This window comes from Oncorhynchus masou, chromosome 24, assembly GCF_036934945.1.
Source record: "Oncorhynchus masou masou isolate Uvic2021 chromosome 24, UVic_Omas_1.1, whole genome shotgun sequence".
NCBI lineage: Eukaryota > Metazoa > Chordata > Actinopteri > Salmoniformes > Salmonidae > Oncorhynchus > Oncorhynchus masou.
In genome coordinates, this window is record NC_088235.1 from 32,394,579 (window position 1) to 32,409,925 (window position 15,347).

Below are 15,347 nucleotides of genomic sequence, written 5' to 3' on the forward strand. Positions count from 1 at the left end.
CCCTCTACCAGGAACGCTTACCACTGTTCAAGTGGTTATTGCCCTAAAAGTGGTTAGTGGTATATTTCTGGGGGGTTTTCTCAATTTTTATGTACCCATTGCCAGATTTATGATAGTCAACAACCATTTGTCTCTTTTCATTTGTGAGTTCTTTGCCTTTCCATATGGTGATGGATGACAAATGTATTTTACACACGTTACCTTATTTTTTTATACCACAGTGGAAGGCCACAATACAGTTCCTTAAACTGAGATTAATTTAAAAGAGTGGAATGTTAATGCAGATTTAATTTTGTTTGATTACAGCCCTTAGCCATGGTATATTGGCCATATATCACACCTCCTCGGGCCTTATTGCTTAAATATACCACGGCTAAGGCACGACAGTCCCTGGATACAACCCTTAGCCATGGTATATTGGTTATACACCAGACCTCCTCGGGCCTTATTGATTAAATATAACACATTATAACCATTGCATGGTTAATTCCTCAATCCTCTGTTATTTTCTTTTAAATATCTAGAGCAAACCCCCGAAGCAAAAGAGGAACTGTAATTCATGAACCCTGCAAGAGGAGGGAGACTAGAGGTAAGTAGAGGTAAAAACACATTTTGATTTACCCTCGTGTTAAACATGGGCACTTTCCCACACACACAGCATCTTTAATTACACAAAAGTGAAGCAGAGAGGAGCAGGAATAACAGGTTAGCCTGAGGCTATAGAAGCAGAGCTACAGCTCAACATGGACATAAGGGAAATCAGCTTTGCGCCCCTGACTGGGGGGGGGGATTTTTATTTTATTAGGATCTCTAAGTCCTCATTAGGACTACTCTTCCAAGAGTCCTTAAACATTACAATACAATTTATAATAGACTATTTTATGTGGAAATGTGATTGTAACAAATAACATACATAATACACTGACATATTGACCAGATAAATACTATCGAGTCTTCTACCATAGTCATGCACAACCTTCCAATTTATTATATTTAAGTGGTTTTAAAGTATTGTTTGAATTTATATTATATTTCTGGTTTGCTCAGACAGATTATTCAATTTATTTTTTGCTCTGAATCTAAATGTTATTTCAACTATTTCTCTTTTCTGCCGTGATAAGACAGATGGACAATATTATCCTGGTATTTACTGAAAGTCTGATATCAACTGAATAATGTTGTAATTGAAGTTTAGCCGTTTTAAAATGGTGTACATTGTGAAATGACATTTTCTTCAATTATCTTGTTGATTGATGACCACCCAAGAGCACCTTAAAACAATCCTTGTTGCTTTGTCCTGTGCAATCTGCAGCCTCCTAATCTCACTTACTGATGAATTTCCCCAGACCACAGAACAGTAGTTCACCTGACTCCCAATTCATGCTTGGGTTCTTTGCTTAAGAATCTTTCCTGGTAAGTATTTAGCTGTATTTTATTACATAGATTAGTTCTTTTTTTTAGACAACCATGATGAACAGTTGTCTAGCTGCACCCCTAGTAGTTTAGTTTCTGCCACTTCCTCAATTTGTACTCCCCCATGCTTAATCACATACCGTGTTGTTGGCCTTTTCCTTATGGAACAGACCAACATAACTTGGTTCTCTTAGCATTCAAAACAAGTTTGTTCCAGCAAACCCACTCCCTGATATTTCCCAGATCTACTTGTCGAGCTGGCTGTACCTGTTGAACAGATTGTCTTGCTGTATAAATTGCAGTATCATCTGCAAATATAGTACTTTGAGATTCAGATAAGGCATAAGGAAGGTTGTTGATATATAAACTTATCAAAAAAAGAAACATCCTCTCACTGCCAACTGCGTTTATTTTCAGCAAACTTAAATGTGTAAATATTTGTATGAACATAAGATTAAAAAACGGAGACAAACTGAACAAGTTCCACAGACATGTGACTAACAGAAATTGAATAATGTGTCCCTGAACAAAGGGGGGGGTCAAAATAAAAAGAAACAGTCAGTATCTGGTGTGGCCACCAGCTGCATTAAGTACTGCAGTGCATCTCCTCCTCATGGGCTACACCAGATTTGCCTGTTCTTGCTGTGAGATGTCACCCCACACTTCCACCAAGGCACCTGCAAGTTCCCGAACATTTCTGGAGGGAAATGGCACTAACCCTCACCCTCCGATCCAACACGTCCCAGACATGCTCAATGGGATTGAGATCCGGGCTCTTCGCTGGCCATGGCAGAACACTGACATTCCTGTCTTGCAGGAAATCACGCACAGAACGAGCAATATGGCTGGTGGCATTGTCATGCTGGAGGGTCATGTCAAGATGAGCTGGCAGGAAGGGTACCATGGGGGGGGGGGGGGGATGTCTTCCCTGTAATGCACAGCATTGAGATTGCCTGCAATGACAACAAGCTCAGTCCGATGATGCTGCGACATACCGCCCCAGACCATGACGAACCCCCCGCCTCCAAATCGATCCAACTACAGAGTACAGGCCTCAGTGTAACGCTCATTCCTTCAACGATAAACGTGATTCCAACCATCACCCCTGGTGAGACAAAACCGCGACTCATCAGCGAAGAGCACTTTTTGCCAATCCTGTCTGGTCCAGCGACGGTAGGTTTGTGCCCATAGTCAATGGTGTTGCCGGGGATGTCTGGTGAGGACCTTACTTACAACACGCCAACAAGCCCGCAGTCCAGCCTCTCTCAGCCTATTGTGGACAATCTAAGGACTGATGGAGTGATTTCCTGGTGAAACTCAGGTAGTTGTTGTTGCCATCCAGTACCTGTCCCGCAGGTGTGATGTTTGGATGTACCGATACTGTACAGGTGTTGTTACACATGGTCTGCCACTGTGAGGACGATCAGCTGTCCATCTCCCTGTAGCTGTCTGAGGCATCTCAAAGTACAGACATTGCCATTTTTTGTCCTGGCCACAACTGCAGTCCTCATGTCTCCTTGAAGCATACCTAAAGCAGGCACGTTCACACAGATGAACAGGGACCCTGGGCATCTTTCTTTTGGTGTTTTTCAAAGCCAGTAGAAAGGCCTCTTTAGTGTCCTACGTTTTCATAACTGTGAACTTAATTGCCTGCCATCTGTAAGCTGTTAGTGTCTTAACGACCGTTCCACAGGTGCATGTTCATTCATTGTTTATGGTTCATTGAACAAGCATAGGAAACATTGTTTAAACCCTTTAAAATGAAGATGTGTGAAGTTTTGGGGATTTTTATGAATACTCTTTGAAAGACAGGGTCCTGAAAAAGAGACATTTCTTTTTTGCTGAGTTTATATTACGGAAGGATGTGGGCAAAGGCAGCTGCCCAGCTGTCCTGCAGTATTCGACTGTCTAAAGCAGTGTTTCCCAACCCTGGCCCTCCAGTACCCCCAACTGTGCACATTTTTGTTGTAGCCCGGGACAAACACCTCATTGAGGGCTTGATGATTAGTTGTCAAGTTTAACCAGGTGTGCTTGTCTAGGGTTACAATAAAAAGGTGTACTGTTGGGAGTACTCGAGGACCAGAGTTGGGAAACACTGGTCTAGACCTTACCGTGAAATGCTTACTTACAAGCCCTTATTAACCAACAATGCAGTTCAGAAAATAGAAAATATTTATGAAATAAACAATAGTAAAAAATAAAAAGTAACAGAAACTAACAATAAAGAGGCTATATACAGGGGGTACTGGTACAGAGTCAATGTGTGGAGGTACAGGTTAGTCTAGGTCATTTGTAAATGTAGGTAGGGGTAAAGTGACTATGCATAGATAATAAACAGTGAGTAGCAGCAGTGTACAAACAAAGGGGTGGGAGGTGTCAATGTAAATAGTCCGGGTGGCCATTTGACAAATTGTTCAGCTGTATTATGGGTTGGGGATAGAAGCTGTTATGGAACCTTTTGGATGTAGACTTGGCGCTCCGGTACAGCTTGCCGTGAGGTAGCAGAAAGAACAGTCTGACAATTTTTGGGGACTTCCTAATACACTGCCAAGTATAGAAGTTCCTGGATGGCAGGAAGCTTGGCCCCAGTGATGTACTGGGCTGTACGCACTACCCTCTGTAGCGCCTTAAGGTTGGATTCCGAGCAGTTGCCATACCAGGCGGTGAGGCAACCGGTCAGGATGTTCTCTATGGTGTATTTGTATAACTTTTTGACGATCTGGGGACCCATGCCAAATCATTTCAGTCTCCTGAGGGGGAAAGGGGGTTGTCGTGCCCTCTTCATAACATTCTTGGTGTCTCAAACTGCTCAGGAGGGGACTAAGCACACACCCCTTAGGGGTCCCGTTTTGAGTACCAGTGTGGCAGATGTGTTGTTGTCATTATGACAGTGTTATTTAAAATATGCTGATAAAATCATGACAGTGAAATAATTCATTACAACAAAGATTTAAGAAACGAACAAGGACACTTCTTGGCATTGTATTAATGTAGTTGTGTTATTGTATTGTATCGTATAGGAATCACTGATAAAAATGTAAATGTGTGACTCCAAAAGCAGACTGAGTGAGAGTTCTACCAGCAACAGGAGTTTCAGACCACCACAATCACCACCCAGACATGTTCCAGGGCATGGACAGCATCATCAGTTGTTTGGGGGGTTCGGAAGGGGCAGAGAGCAGGTACGAGACTCCCCCAGCCTCAGAGCTCCAGAGGCTGATGTGGACCAAACCAGGGACCAGTGACCATATCAAATCAAATCAAATCAAATCAAATTTATTTATATAGCCCTTCGTACATCAGCTGATATCTCAAAGTGCTGTACAGAAACCCAGCCTAAAACCCCAAACAGCAAGCAATGCAGGTGTAGAAGCACGGTGGCTAGGAAAAACTCCCTAGAGTTTTACTCCCTAGACCCTCCTATGTAGACCCTCCTATGTAGATCCTGGGCTGGACCATATGGATGAGGTCCAGCCCAGGATCTACATAGGAGACATGTAAGACAACTCATCCTCAAAATAATAGGCTACACTGTAAGTGCCACATAGCAGATGCTTGAGTTGATACAAAAAAATGTAAGTATACACTACCATTCAAAAGTTTGGGGGTCACTTAGAAATGTCCTTGTTTTTGAAAGAAAAGCACATTTTTTGTCCATTAAAATAACATCAAATTGATCAGAAATACAGTGTAGACATTGTTAATGTTGTAAATGACCATTGTAGCTGGAAACGGCAGATTTTTTTATGGAATAGAAAGTTTTCTAATGATTAATTAGCCTTTCAAAATTATAAAACCTGGATTAGCTAACACAACATGCCATTGGAACACAGGAGTGATGGTTGTTGATAATGGGCCTCTGTACGCCTATGTACAGTTGAAGTCAGACATTTACATACACCTTAGCCAAACACATTTAAACTCAGTTTTTCACAATTTCTGACATTTAATCCAAGTAAAAATTCCCTGTTTTAAGTCAGTTAGGATCATCACTTTATTTTAAGAATGTGAAATGTCAGAATAATAGTAGAGATAATTATTTATTTCAGCTTTTATTTATTTAATCACATTCCCAGTGGGTCAGAATGCTACCAAATACTAATCGAGTGTATTGCCTTTAAAATTTTTTTAACTTGGGTCAAACGTTTCAGGTAGCTTTCCACAAGCCTCCCACAATAAGTTGGGTGAATTTTGGCCCATTTCTCCTGACAGAGCTGCTGTAACTGGCTCAGGTTTGTATGCTTCCTTGCTCGCAGACGCTTTTTCAGTTCTGCCCACACATTTTCTATAGGAGTAAGGTCAAGGCTTTGTGATGGCCACTCCAATACCTTGACTTTGTTATCCTTAAGCCATTTTCCCACAACTTTGTAAGTATTATCCATTTGGGAGACCCATTTGCGACCAAGCTTCAACTTTCTGACTGATATCTTGAGATGTTGCTTTAATATATCCACATAATTTTCCTACCTCAAGATGCCATCTATTTTGTGAAGTGCACCAGTCTCTCTTGCAGCAAAGCACCCCCCACAACATGATGCTGCCACCCCCGTGCTTCACAGTAGGGATGGTGTTCTTCGGCTTGCAAGCCTCCCCCTTTTTCCTCCAAACATAACGATGGTCATTATGGTCACTTAGAAAGAACATTTCTAAGTGACCCCAAACTTTTGAATGGTAGTGTATGTGATATTGTTTCATCACTTAGACTGAAGCTTGTTCCTTATTAACAATGTATGCAGTTTTGACAAGCCCACACTGTAAAACATTCTGTCAAATGTACAGTAACTTACTGGCATCAATTGGCCAGTAAGTTACCATAATTTATTTTACAGTACAAATACGGTTATCCACTTTACAGTAACAAAAATGTCACTGTGATCTAATTTACAGTACCAAGTAAGTTACTGTAATCTAAATTTACAGTATATTACTGGAATTACCCAGTGACATATTACCCAGTGTTTTTTTTACATTTAGGCCATATAGTGGGCACCACCTGTCCTTAGCAAATTACTGTCAGTGCATTCAGCCAAGGTTCATAAATTAAACACATATCAGTCATAGCAAGTAAAACTTTTCTGTAACTGTTATTGAAAATGTTGTTGTAGTTAAGGATACATTGGTCTTAAACATATATGTAATTACAACAAGATATTTTATGATACAGTGTATCTCAATCTCTGGATAGTGCCAACACAGTATTGAGATATTCACAGTAACTTCAAATCAAATCAAATTTTATTTGTCACATACACATGGTTAGCAGATGTTAATGCGAGTGTAGCGAAATGCATGTCAGCTTCCTGTAAATTACTATAATGTCAAAGCAATGAAAGACAGTACAATACTGTAAAAGTGACTATTACACTAAGAATGTCAGCCCAGTGGAAGCCCAAAAAATTGTCAGTCACCCAAGTCATAGACTGTTACCGCACAGCAAGTGGTACCGGAGCACCAAGTCTAGGACCAAAAGGCTCCTTAACAGCTTCCACCCCCAAGCCATAAGACTGCTGAACAATTAATCAAATGGCCAATGGACTATTACATTGACACCCCCCCCCCCCATTTGTTTTGTACACTGCTGCAACTCACTGTTTATTATCTATGCATAGTCACTTCAACCCTACCATTCATGTACAAATTACCGCGACTAACCTGTACCCCCGCACACTGACTCGGTACCGGTACCCCTGTATATAGCCTAATTATTGTTATTTTTACAGTGCTACTTTTTATAATTTTTTATTTTGTTTATTTGGTAAACATTTTCTTTACTCTTTCTTGAATTGCACGGTTGGTTATGGGCTTGTAAGTAAGCATTTTACGGTAAGGTCCACACCTTTTGTATTCGGCACATGTGACAAATAAAGTTTGATTTGATTTTACTTTAATTACAAGGGATTGGAGCCAGCAGGATGGATACCAGGCATTTGAATACTAGGTGTTTTATATGACTTGCACTTCTAGAGGCCTAAAATGGACATGGTTAAATATTCAAAATATTAACATTTTAAGACCCGCTACCATTCTGATCTGTCCCCTATATACATTTAATTGTTAGGGAACTACTACACATATCATAAATTGGCACAGATCTTTCACTAATGGATGCAACAAATATAGCCGCTGACAAGGCAATCCTTAAACTATGTCAATGAGCCAACGATTCTTTCCCCTCCCACAATATTTTTTCCACGATTTACAATATGCTGCATTACATATACAGCGAAACAGCAATACAGTACTCTATTGTTGAATTGTATTGAAATCCAAATCAGAAATTGCTAATAGTGAATGTAATTATATATTATAGCATACCATCTGATATTTGGTGTTTTATATCACTTGTACTTTATGCCTCAACAAAGGCTTCTAAACTGATAGTGACTACATGGCATAACAGATTAAAAGGACATGGTAGCCAGTCAACCATTAGAGGTTTGAGACTTTTTGCCATTTTGAATTACAGTATATTACTCACAGCAATTGGCCAGTAAGTTAATTGAGATTTTCAGGACAAGGTTTGTAGAATTCCTAAAATACAGTATGTTACTGTATTATGTGGGGATACAGCATGCACAATCACGGGTGCAACAAATCTAGCCTTTTACAAGGCACGACTTAAAATATGTTAGAGCCAAAGACTCTTTCCCCGCCACAACATCCAACCATATTCAATTATGTAAAACACAATTAAGGTATTTTACTGTACATTCTACAGTGTTTTACTGTTGAAATGACAGAAGTCTTACAGTGCAGTAGTGACATATGTCACAAGGTCGTGGATTCAATTCCTGCAAGAAACTGATTAAAGTGTCTGCTTAGATGTGATGTGATTCGAGGTGACATGGTTACAACCAGAGATTAAAATACCCTGGTAAGACTTTACTTATGACTCTTTATGTCAAGCATACACAGGCTAAATGAACACTATGTATCACCACTAAAATGGCACCAGAAGAAATGGCAGCAGTTTTACAGGCGCCCAACCAATTGTGCTATTATTCGGGGTTTATTGCGTTATTTGTAACTTATTTTGTACATAATCTTTCTACAACAGTATCATACAGCAAAAAAGAGCTTCTGGATATCAGGACAGCGATCACTCACCTCAGATAAGACTAAGATTTTTCCCACAAGACACTCTCCAAACACCCCACAGGGCCGACATCCCCGCTATTTGCAAGAGGAAGCGACGCAGGTACAGAGAACAAAGAGCCGGATGCCTGGTCAGGACCAGGAGAAGGCGACTGTGAAAGCTGTCGTTACTGTCAATACTACTCGCCAATGTGCAATCATTGGACAATAAATTTGACGAGGTACGATCACTCTGGTAAGACGAGGGGGGAGTGGTCTGTGCATATTTGTAAACAACAGCTGGTGCACGAAATCTAAGGAAGTCTCTAGATTTTTCTCGCCTCAAGTAGAGTACATTGTGATTATTTGCAGGCCACACTACTTGCCTAGAGAGTTTTCAGCTATAGTTTTTGTGGCTGTTTATTTACCACCACAAACAGATGCTGGCACTAAGACCACACTCAGTCAGCTGTATAAGGAAATAAGCTAACAGGAAACCACTCACCCAGAGGCGGCGCTCCTAGGGGCCGGAGACTTTAATGCAGGTAAACTTCAAATCAGTTCTACCTAATTTCTATCAACATGTTAAATGTGCAACCAGAGGGAAAAAAATTCTAGATCACCTGTACTCCACACACAGAAACGCGTACAAAGCTCGCCCTCGCCCTCCATTTGGTAAATCCAACCACAACTCTACCCTCCTGACTCCTGCTTACAAGCAAAAATTAAAGCAGGAAGCACCAGTGACTCAGGTGGAGCATATGCTAAACTACAGGACTGTTTTGCTATCACAGACTAGAATATGTTCTGGGATTCTTCCGATGGCACTGAGGAGTACACCACATAAGTCACTGACTTTATCAATAAGTGCATTGAGGACTTCATCCCCACAGTGACTGTACATACATACCCCAACCAGAAGCCATGGATTACAGGCAACATTCACACTGACCTAAAGGGTAGAGCTGCCGCTTTCAAGGTGCGGGACTCTAACCCGGAAGCTTACAAGAAATCCTGCTACGCCCTGTGACAAACCATCAAAACATGCAAAAGCGTCAGTACAGGGCTAAGATTGAATCATACTACACCGGCTCTGACACTCCTCTTATGTGGCAGGGCTTGCAAACTATTAGACTACAAAGGGAAGCACAGCCGAGAGCTACCCAGTGACATGATAAGCTAATTCACTTCTATTCTCCCTTCGAGGCAAGCAACACAGTGCATGAGAGCATCAGCTGGTCCGGACGACGTGAGTAAGCCCTTTAAACAGGTCAACATTCACAAGGCTGCGGGGCCAGACGGATTACCAGGACGTCTGCTCCGGGCATGTGCTGACCAACTGGCAGGTGTCTTCACTGACATTTTCAACATGTTCCTGATTGAGTCTGTAATACCAACATGCTTCAAGCAGACCACCATAGTCCCTGTGCCCTAGAAGACAAAGGCAACCTGCCTAAATGACTACAGACCTGTAGCATTCACGTCCGTAGCCATGAAGTGCTTTGAAAGGTTTGTAATGGCTCACATCAACACCATTATCCCAGAAACCCTAGACCCACTCGGATTTGCATACCGCCCAAACAGATCCACAAATGATGCAATCTCTATTGCACACCACACTGCCCTTTCCCACCTGGACAAAAGGAACACCTATGTGAGAATGCTATTCATTGACTACAACTCAGCGTTCAACACCATAGTGCCCTCAAAGCTCATCATTAAGCTAAGGATCCTGGGACTAAACATCTCCCTCTGCAACTGGATCCTGGACTTCCTGACAGGCCACCCCCAGGTGGTGAAGGTAGGTAGCAACACATCTGCCACGCTGATCCTCAACACTGGAGCTCCACAGGGGTGCGTGCTCAGTCCCCTCCTGTACTCCCTGGTCACCCATGACTGCATGGCCAGGCATGACTCCAACATCATCATTAAGTTTGCAGACGACAACAGTGGTAGGCCTGATCACCGACAATGACGAGACAGCCTATAGGGAGGTGGTCAGAGACCTGGCTGGGTGTTGCCAGAATAACAACCTATCCCTCAACGTAACCAAGACTAAGGAGATGATTGTGGACTACAGGAAAAGGAGGACCGAGCACGCCCCATATCATCGGCGGAGCTGTAGTGGAGCAGGTTGAGAGTTTCAAGTTCCTTGGTGTCCACATCACCAACAAACTAGAATGGTCCAAACACACCAAGACAGTTGTGAAGAGGGCACGACAAAGCCCATTCTCCCTCAGGAAACTAAAAAGATTTGGCATGGGTCCTGAGGTCCTCAAAATGTTCTACAGCTGCAACATCAAGTGCATCCTGACTGGTTGCGTCACTGCCTGGTACGGCATTTGCTCGGACTCCGACCGCAAGGCACTACAGAGGGTAGTGCGTACAGCCCAGTACATCACTGGGGCTAAGCTGCCTGCCATCCAGGACCTCTACACCAGGCGGTGTCAAAGGAAGGCCCTTAAAAATTGTCAAAGACCCCAGCCACCCCAGTCATAGACTGTTCTCTCTACTACCGCATGGCAAGTGGTACCAGAGTGCCAAGTCTAGGACAAAAAGGCTTCTCAACAGGTTTTACCCCCCAAGCCATAAGACTACTGAACATGTAATCAAATGGCTACCCGGACTATTTGCATTGTGTGCCTCTCCCCAACCATTCTTTTTACGCTGCTGCTACTCTCTGTTTATCATAAATCCATAGTCCCTTTAACTTTACATTAATGTACATACTACCTCAATTGGGCCGACCAACCAGTGCTCCCGCACATCGGCTAACCGGGCTATCTGCATTGTGTCCCACCACATGCCAACACCTCTTTTATGCTACTGCTACTCTGTTCATCATAGATGTAGTCACTTTAACCATATCTACATGTACATACTACCTCAATCAGCCTGACTAACCGGTGTCTGTACGTAGTCTTGCTACTTTTATAGCCTGTCTTTTTACTGTTGTTTCATTTCTTTACTTACCTATTGTTCACCTAACACCTTTTTTGCACTATTGGTCAGAGCCTGTAAGTAAGCATTTCACTGTAAGGTGACCAGGGAGGTGACCTGTTGTATTCGGCGCACATGACAAATACATTTTGATTTGATAACCAACCAGACATCTTTATAACAACGATGTCCAAAGATGTCTCAAGACAGACAAGCGATGGCTGGGTATTACCAATACCACTTACATGGTCTTGTGTGTTGTTAGGTATGCAGCCAAAGACAAGAGGACACTCCGGACTCATCACATCACCCACGTCTTGAACGCAGCGGATGGGAAGTTTAATGTGAACACAGGTGCCAGCTACTACAGGGACACAAAAATATCCTACCATGGAGTGGAGGCATTCGACATGCCCTCATTTGACCTCAGTACATTCTTCTACTCTGCGGCCAAATTTATCAAGACCGCCCTGAGCTCACCCACCAGTAAGCAATCAGCCAACCAGTCAATCAAATCAACCAATCAAATGTATATTACAAAGCCCTTTTTACATTATCAGTTGACCAAGTGCTTTATATCCAGCCAACCTAATGATATTTTTTTACCATGCAGAGGGCATCATCTCTGACTTTATATTCTGTGCATGTTTTTTGCTCTGTATCATTTTCTCTAAAATTACCTTTGAGATTACATTGTTTGTGAATGTATTATATTCAAACATCATTAGTCTGTCAGTTCCAACAACATGCAACAATCCTACCTTCCATTCCATTAGCAGTTAAAATGCAAATCACAAAGCTGCTAAAACATAATATCAAGCTAATATCGTACCCCACAGTAATCTCATAAACCGGGGACCTTGGACAAGAATATTGACTTTAAATAGATTTTTCTGGTAATTTGTAAGCAACACTTTCATTGGACATGGAAATTACAAAATTATGTTTGTGGCCTTGTGCTTTAGCAGAGCTGCTACTTCCTGTCCTCGTTATGCAGAGTGCATCCGGTATCTGATATGAAAGTTTTAAGAAGTGCGTTCCAAATGGCACCCTATAGCCTATTCCCTATGGGCCCTGGTCAGAAGTAGTGTACTATGTTGGGAATAATTTGCTATTTGGAACGCAGGTTATGCCTCCCCTCCTCGACATGCTGACTGACTGGCTGATCGGACAAGCCCTCTAGTGTGTAGCAGGGCCTACAGTAATCCCTAGCAGAAACACACAGCCTGGAAGACAGTTCAATTACCCGCTCCCATGGGCCCTAAGCCCCAAAGCATGATAAGAAACCACGGATTACCGTGTGTAGAAACATTTGTTGCAACATTGTTGAAAGAAAACTTTTGAGGAGGTAGGCTATTTAGAAATTACTCCATTTTGATATTAAGCCTACAGGTCTGTAATGCTGTTTGAAAATACACAATATGAAATAAACAACAAGTAATCTGAGATGTTCGTCTACTAAATATGATACAGTAAATGTTGCCAGGGATTTGGGTGAGCCAAGACATCACTTTGGTAAACACAATAGATACAGTACTGCCGTACTTACTGTATGTAAATGTTTTACATATGATGAAATGACCCATGTACCTGTGTCCTCCTTCAACTGAATGAGAGCTAAGTGTACAGCCTTTCTTCCCTCCCGGCCCTGGCAGGTAATGTGTTGGTCCACTGCGCGATGGGTCTGAGTCGCTCGTCCTCTCTGGTCCTGGCCTACCTGATGATCGATAAGAACCTGACCCTGGTGGATGCCATCAAGGCTGTGGCTGCAAACAGAAACATCTGTCCCAACGCTGGATTCCTGGAGCAGCTCCGAGACCTGGACAAACAACTCCACTACCAGGCTAGACGACAATGAGAACATGTTTTTGATGAGACATAGATGGATAGTCTAATAGTGTAGGGGACAACTGTGCAGTCACTATACTCATACTGTAGATGGTTTTATTATTTTGTGTAAAGATGTGTCAGAAATAAATTCATTGCTAATGTGATCAACACATTCAACTTTTCTCATAAAAAATTGTTGTCTAACAACAATTACAAGCCACCGGGGTCTGACAACCTGGATGGAAAATTACTGAGGATAATAGCGTACGATAATGCCACATCTTCAATTTAAGTCTACTAGAAAGTGTTTGTCCTCAGGCCTGGAGGAAAGCTAAAGTCATTCATGACTGATGATTGCCTGAGAGAAATGTATACAATTATTGTGGGGGTTGTCTTGTTAGACTTCAGTGCAGCTTTTGACATTATTGATCATAGTCTGCTGCTGGAAAAACCTGTGGGTTATGGCTTTACACCCCCTGCTATATTGTGGATAAAGAGTTACTTGTCTAACAGAACACAGAGGGAGTACTTTAATAAAAGCCTCTCAAACATAATCCAGGCAGAAGCAGGAATTCCCCAGGGTAACTGTTGAGGCTCCTTGCTTTTTTCAATCTTTACTAACAACAAGCCACTGGCTTTGAGTAAGTAAGTCTATCTATGCTGATGACTCAACACTATACACACACACACACACACACACACACACACACACACACACACACACACACACACACACACACACACACGTCAGCTACTAAAATGCAACTGAATTGACTACAACACTTAAAGAGCTGCAGTTAGTTTCAAAATGGGTAGCAAGTTGGTACTAAATATTTCCAAAACTAAAAGCATTGTATTTAGGACAAATCATTCACTAAACCCTAAACCTCAACTACATCTCGTCATGAATAATGTGTAAATTGAGAAAGTTGAGGTAACTAAACTGCTTGGAGTAGCCCTGGACTTTAAACTGTCATGCTCAAAAAAATACACCTTATGGAACAGCGGGGACTGTGAAGTAACACACATAGGCACAGACACATTATAAAATACTCACTATACATACACTTAAACATGGATATTGCGTTGTAGATATGTGGTAGTGGACTATGGGCCTGAAGGCACACACTTAATATGTTGTGAATTCTGTAATGACTGTATTGTAATGTTTTTAAAATTGTATAACTACCTTAATTCTGCCGGAGCCCAGGAAAAGTAGCTGCTGCCTTGGCAGCAACAATAAATACAAATACAAAGACTTGTGTGATACTTGTTGCTTCACAATAATGAGTACAAAACGAAATGAACAAGTGTACCTAAAGAGACAATGAACAAAACCACAGAAATAAATTATAAAAGTTAATAAAACACATTCATTAGAACCAATGTTCTTCTTTCTACGACAAACCAACATTAGAAATGAGAGATTGCAATGAGCACCAAATGCTAACGACGACAGTCTGAAGAACAGGTTCTCTAATTAGCTTCAATTAGCAGAATCACATCTGGAGGGGTACGATGGTGCAGTTCTGTTCTCTCCACCACCTGCTGTTGCCCTGGCCTCCAACATGGTTTTTGTCACAAGAGAGAAACCTAGCCCAGAACCACCCACCCTGCCTGGCCCAAGAGATTCTCAGCTTCTCCCTATCACTGGATGCCTGAGCCAACTGTACCATCTGGATACATCCTTGACTCTGGAGAGAACAGGGAAATGAATAATGACTCACGGTATAATTGTGAAAGACTATTGTTGTAGGACATCACAGCATCTACCTAATACAACAACACTAGCATGCTATATTCTCGTGATTCTATTTTTGCTTGATATGATAAATATACAGACCGATGGAAGCTAATAGACTGAACAACATGTAGGTTATATTGATGTGCCTGTATACCTTTATAAATAAATAAACGTTACACTTATTCAGTCACTTCCTTCCTCCAAAGTGTTTTCCTAAACTGCTTAAATCTACCACTGAAGCTGGTAAGATGTGACGTCTTAAAGTAAGAGGGTTCATTTACTATACCAGAAATTTGCCAACTGTGGTTCATAAAAGAAATTAAACAAGATGAAAAGAGATGGAGCC

At 41.7% G+C, this 15,347-nt stretch overlaps 1 protein-coding gene across 1 annotated transcript; it reads left to right on the top strand.

Annotated features, from left to right (window-relative positions):
- The first annotated feature begins 4,545 nt into the window (after positions 1 to 4,545).
- Positions 4,546 to 13,345, top strand: LOC135511594 (dual specificity phosphatase 29-like). The gene is made up of 4 exons (XM_064933084.1): positions 4,546 to 4,654; positions 4,856 to 4,910; positions 11,693 to 11,913; positions 13,083 to 13,345. The coding sequence occupies exons 1-4, from the start codon at positions 4,546 to 4,548 to the stop codon at positions 13,283 to 13,285; spliced, it is 588 nt and encodes a 195-aa protein (XP_064789156.1). The 3' UTR covers positions 13,286 to 13,345.
- The last annotated feature ends 2,002 nt before the right edge of the window (positions 13,346 to 15,347 follow it).

Coding starts and splice junctions, on each gene's coding strand:
- LOC135511594 (XM_064933084.1), top strand. CDS start 4,546: ATGGACAGCATCATCAGTTGTTTGGGGGGTTCGGAAGGGGCAGAGAGC. Junction 4,655..4,855: donor GTGGACCAAACCAGGGACCA/GTGACCATATCA, acceptor CCTCCTATGTAG/ATCCTGGGCTGGACCATATG. Junction 4,911..11,692: donor AGGATCTACATAGGAGACAT/GTAAGACAACTC, acceptor GTGTGTTGTTAG/GTATGCAGCCAAAGACAAGA.